The sequence below is a fragment of the Entelurus aequoreus genome, linkage group LG12 (assembly GCF_033978785.1).
Source record: "Entelurus aequoreus isolate RoL-2023_Sb linkage group LG12, RoL_Eaeq_v1.1, whole genome shotgun sequence".
In the NCBI taxonomy this organism is placed as follows: Eukaryota; Metazoa; Chordata; class Actinopteri; order Syngnathiformes; family Syngnathidae; genus Entelurus; species Entelurus aequoreus.
This window is the reverse complement of record NC_084742.1, coordinates 42,567,585-42,573,584: the sequence shown is the minus strand read 5'-3', so window position 1 is coordinate 42,573,584 and position 6,000 is coordinate 42,567,585. Positions and strand designations below refer to the sequence as shown.

The following is a 6,000-nucleotide window of genomic DNA, read 5'->3' as shown; positions in this document are numbered from 1 at the left end:
TCATCTCAAAATTCCACAGTATTCTGGACATCTGTGTTGGTGAATCTTTTGCAATTTGTTTAATGAACAATGAAGACTGCAAAGAAGAAAGTTGTAGGTGGGATCGGTGTATTAGCGGCTGGCTGTAGCAACACAACCAGGAGGACTTTGACTTGGATAGCAGACGCGCTAGCCGGCGACCGCACGGATGATAGGGTGAAGTCCTTCGTCCTTCCGTCGAGCGATGGAACGCAGGTGAGCACGGGTGTTGATGAGCAGATGAGGGCTGGCTGGCGTAGGTGGAGCGCTAATGTTTTTATCATAGCTCTGTGAGGTCCCGTTACTAAGTTAGCTTCAATGGCGTCGTTAGCAACAGCATTGTTAAGCTTCGCCAAGCTGGAAAGCATTAACCGTGTATTTACAGGTCCATGGTTTAATAGTATTGTTGATTTTCTGTCTATCCTTCCAGTCAGGGGTTTATTTATTTTGTTTCTATCTGCATTTAAGCTCGATGCTATCACGTTAGCTCCGTAGCTAAACTGTTTCGCCGATGTATTGTCGTGGAGATAAAAGTCACTGTGAATGTCCATTTCGCGTTCTCGACTCTCATTTTCAAGAGGATATAGTATCCGAGGTGGTTTAAAATACAAATCTGTGATTCACAATAGAAAAAGGAGAAAGTGTGGAATCCAATGAGCCAGCTTGTACCTAAGTTACGGTCAGAGCGAAAAAAGATGCGTCCTGCACTGCACTCTAGTCCTTCACTCTCACGTTCCTCATCCACAAATCTTTCATCCTGGCTCAAATTAATGGGGTAATCGTCGCTTTCTCGGTCCGAATCGCTCTCGCTGCTGGTGTAAACAATGGGGAAATGTGAGGAGCCTTTCAACCTGTGACGTCACGCTACTTCCAGTACATGCAATGCTTTTTTATCAGCGACCAAAAGTTGCAAACTTTATCGTCGATGTTCTCTACTAAATCCTTTCAGCAAAAATATGACAATATCGCGAAATGATCAAGTATGACACATAGAATGGATCTGCTATCCCCGTTTAAATTAAAAAAAAATTCATTTCAGTAGGCCTTTAAATGCTTCTACTGAGGTAGAATTATTTGTTATAAGCCCACTGTGAAATGTAACATTCTCAATTGAACACAGAAAGTAAATAATCTATTGGCAATTGCATAGGTATGGAGAAAAAATACACATAAATACATTAATTAATTCTGCTTCTTCTTACTCCATGTTTAAAAAAATGTTAAACATGTTTGGAACAAATGCAACATAACCGCAAAGTGTTTTGAGTTTGCTTTGTAGAAAATGAAGGTTCCGAAGCTGTTGCTTGGCAACTCAAAGATTTAGTTCTCTCTGCATATTTTTTTAATTCTGTATTTACAAAAATATTCATACTAGTAATGAAAACATATTAAGATTATTTATCATTGCATTATCGTACATGTCCATTCTATAACATATAAATACATCATGCAACTATAACATTTAAATTATGCTATTTTTATACTTCATGGGCCGACATCCATCCGACATTTCCCTTTCTCTAACAAAAAGTGTAAAAAAAAAAAAAAATCATCCACAAGTGAAAGTGTGAGATGCTGAGTGACTTTGCAACACCTTCTGACTTACCAGCACGCATAACTGCAGTCAATAATTAAAAGCACAGCTGAAGAGTGGATGCTAAAACATCACAATGTACACAATGACAGGATGTGGAGTAATGGATCTTTTTTTTTTTTAGAAAAAGAGGACATGGAGGAAATGAAGAGGCTTGTTAGCGCTGAATAAGAACGCATCCAGCTGGCAGGAATACCCAATGATTCAAGGGCAGATCGTTTATTATTAACAGGAATTTTATTATTAACAGTTTTAATTGATTACTTCATGGAGCACTAGAGAGTGTACATGACCCATACAGTATGGGTCGACAATGACCTACTATAATATTATTTAAATGAGGCCTTAATTATCTCCTGCCGCCCTCTGCTGGTTGCCTGCTGGTGATACAAAACCAAAAGTGTACCAGTTTACCTAATCAGTACACACCAACATTCTGATAAGATGCAAGAGTGTAAATCAGGGGTGTCAAATGTGCGCCCCGCGGGCCGGATCAGGCCCATAAATAGGTTTTATCCGGGCCGCGAGATGATTTTGCCAAGTATAAAAATTAGCAGACATTTTTGAATGAAAGAAACTGCTCTTCTAAATGTGTCCACTGGATGTCGCAATAGCAATTATTTGTATCCCCCTCTGTCACATGACTTCAGAGGGGGCGGAGCTATGTGCCCGGTTAAGATAGAGGACTGGGGACACATGACACTATTTCCACATTCACACACTGATGGCGGGAGCTGCCATGCAAGGCCCTAACCACGACCCATCAGGAGCAAGGGTGAAGTGTCTTGCTCAAGGACACAACGGACATGACGAGGTTGGTAGAAGGTGGGGATTGAACCAAGAACCCTCAGGTCGCTGGTGTGGCCACTCTCCCAACCGTGCCACGCCGAAATAACATTTATCCCCTTCTAACTTCATGTGTGATTCATGAAATGAGTCCAAAATCACAAGTTTTGTTGTAGATGATGCAACATATGTACAGAATAAACCACATGTTAGTACATCAGTTGAGGAAAATGAGTAAATTACATTAATAACATCCTGTAATTTGATTTTGATATTATTTATTACATTTTCTGATAGATGAAAATTTTACACCAATGAGAACATTTTAAAACTCTGCCAGACTCACACCTATTTAACATTATTACATCATTTATTCAGAAATTATGAATCACGATAAATGAAGATAGACTACTATGAACAGCAACATGTAAGTGTAAAAAACAACAACATTGTGATTTGTAGGTTTTCAGATTGTGCTTGTTCTATTTTTAAACAAAGAAAACAATCGGAAGTTGTCTTTATTTTTAAGTTATCATGCCGTGATTTTACCAGTCCGGCCCATTTTGGAATAGATTTCCCTTAATGTGGCCCCTGAGCTAAAATGAGTTTAACACCCCTGCTGTAAATAGTTAAGGATTTATTCAGGATGATTGTCATGATTGCAGGTTTTTTTCCAACAGTCTGGCTTGCAGCTACTTTGATGTTCGTATATAAACCAGAAAAATATAACGTATTTGTACCCACTACTCAATTGTACATGACTTAGTACGGCATTCAAATATTTATGTGAGGTTATATTACTACATCTACAGGTGAAAGGTTATGAAATATCAAAATTGACTTCAAGTTTCTTAGCTTCTGGCCCAAGACATGAACCTCTATTCACAAGCACCAATGATAGCAATCAGTGTTGATATTAAGATACAAATGTGTGTGTGCAAAATACGGTTGTACAGTATATTGTGTGGCGAGGCTGTGATTGAAACAGAGCCTGCATTGTAAAACCAAAGTCAAGTAACATTATTATCTGCAGACATAACTAAACAGAGATGATTGTGCCGCTAACACTGCTCTTGGCCGGCCCCCCGGCATGCCGACGTGTCATCATCCGCACGGGAATAGTCAATAGCGAGCTGCATGGCCCACACGCTGAGCGGCCTCATGTAAGCTAGAGAGCGATAGATAGCCTTCTCGCAGTAAGCTTCTGGTGTCTGAAAGGCCATGCCCAGCCTCTCCCACACCGTGCGGTAGCAACCCTCTGCTGTGCGCATGCCTTCCTCCAGCATCCCCTGAAGAGAAAAAAGAGCCCATTAATGTCTGGGCTATAGTAAGTAAGGAAAAAAAACATTACTTTTTAAAATGTTTTTACCTCGTGTATCATAGTGGCAGCCAGCCCGTATACGACGCCGATCCATACCTCATCTGATTGGACACTGGAGCGGTCTGGCACACCTTCCGGTCTCATGCCATTAACCGCACCCATCTGACCACCAGCAAAGCTCATGACATTTAAGTCGTAAACTGATTGGAGTGCAGTGCGGATTTTTTCTTTGGGGAATGCCTGGATGGGATGAGGATGATATCCATTGACTGCCTTGTTTCACAGGTGGATACACAGCTATTGAAAGAAAACTTCTGTATAATTTAGAGTGGTCAGTAGGGATCGACCGATTATCAGCACCGATATTTGGCATTTTGACATGAATCGATATCGGCCGATATTTTATTTTTACAACTACAACAGAAATACATCGGCAGATACAATATATACACATATTAAAGTTAAAGTTAAAATACCAATGATTGTCACACACACAAGGGTGGGGTGAGATTATCCTCTGCATTTAAACCATTAATGGGTCAAATGCAGATCAGTGAGCAGCAGTGGTGGCCGCGCCCGGGAATTTTTTTTGGTGATTTAACCCCCAATTCCAACCCTTGATGCTGAGTGCCAAGCAGGGAGGTAATGGGTCCCATTTTTATAGTCTTTGGTATGACTTGGCCGGGGTTTGAACTCACGACCTACCAATCTCAGGGCGGACACTCTAACCACTAGGCATATGATTTAGAACCTTTATTTAACCAGATAAGAAAACCCATTGAGATCAAGATCTCTTTCACAAGGGTGACCTGGCCAAGAGGTCAACAGCACATGTCACAGAGCAGTTTCAAAATAAATACATTAAGACATACATTTTAAAATACATAAGAGAAGTGTAAAACAACAGAGATTTACATCTTTAAAAACACAGGCACTGTGCAAACGTCTCTCGCTGTTTGTCCCTCAGGACAGAACGGAAGGCTCCAAATGGAAGTAGTTCTGTAAGTTTCAGTTTCGTCTGCAATTCATTCCATGCCATAGGGGCAGCAATGCCAAAAGCTCTTTTGCCAAATTCAGTCCGTACATGAGGAACAGTTAAAACATACAAATTGTTAGAACGTAATGCGTAAGAGCTGCTTTTTCTTTGTAACAGAGTACACAAGTATGGAGGTATTAAACCTAAAAGAGCCTTATAAATTAAAGTCAGCCAATGTGTGTATCTGCGTGCACTCAATGAAGATAAGTCTGACTTCATATACAGTTGACAATGGTGGGTGAGACTACGACAGCCACCATTTAGTATTACACACCATCGCTCTCTTTCTCTCCTTATGATAACTTGTTAGGACTTTCATTTTTTTTTGCGGGGAATTCCAGTTTTTGTCCTTCTCACGCGGCATTCCTTCCTTCCTTCTTTCACCCGCTGTGTTTTCGCCATACTTGCCAACCCTCCCGGTTTTACTGGGAGACTCTCGGAATTCAGCGCCTCTCCCGAAAACATCCCGGAAGAAATGTTCTCCCGATAAACTCCCGGAGTTCAGCATGGAGCTGGAGGCCACGCCCCCTCCAGCTCCATGCGGACCTGAGTGGGGACAGTCTGTTTTCACGTCCGCTTTCCCACGATATAAACAGCGTGCCTGCCCAATGACGTTATAACTGTAGAATGATCGAGGGCGAGTTCTTGGTTTCTTATGTGGGTTTATTGTTAGGCAGTTTCATTAACGTCCTCCCAGCACGGTAACAACACACAACAACAGCAGTCACGTTTTCGTCTACCGTAAAGCAGTTCGTCTGCCGTAAACAGCAATGTTGTGACACTCTTAAACAGGACAATACTGCCATCTACTGGATAGCCTCCGGAACACTGAAATTCAAGTATTTATTTTATTTATATGTATAATAAAATATATATATATATATATATATATATATATATATATATATGAAATATATATGAAATACTCGAGTTGGTGCATTCTAGCTGTAAATATACTCCTCCCCTCTTAACCACGCCCCAACCACGCCCCCGCCTCACCCCCGACCACCCCACCCCCCACCTCCTGGAATCGGAGGTCTCAAAGTTGGCAAGTATGGTTTTCGCTACCGCAGCGATCGCACTTTAAGCACGTTTTTATGTTCCGTAATCCAATCAAATAACGCGACTGAGAAGATAAATGCTAAATGGGTTATACTTGTATAGCGCTTTTCTACCTTCAAGGTACTCAAAGCACTTTGACACTATTTCCACATTCACCCATTCACACACACACACACACACACA

General features: G+C 41.1%; 1 protein-coding gene across 1 annotated transcript in view; it reads right to left on the bottom strand.

Annotated features, from left to right (window-relative positions):
• Window positions 1-2,527: 2,527 nt before the first annotated feature.
• The window catches only part of gba2 (glucosidase, beta (bile acid) 2), a 28,107-nt gene continuing 24,634 nt past the window's right edge, over window positions 2,528-6,000 (bottom strand). The window contains exons 17-18 of the mRNA XM_062067016.1: window positions 3,768-3,959; window positions 2,528-3,687 (exon numbers count right to left, since the gene is read on the bottom strand). Coding sequence (XP_061923000.1) covers window positions 3,460-3,687; window positions 3,768-3,959 — 420 coding nt within the window. The 3' untranslated portion in view covers window positions 2,528-3,459. The remainder of the gene's footprint in view (window positions 3,688-3,767; window positions 3,960-6,000) is intronic.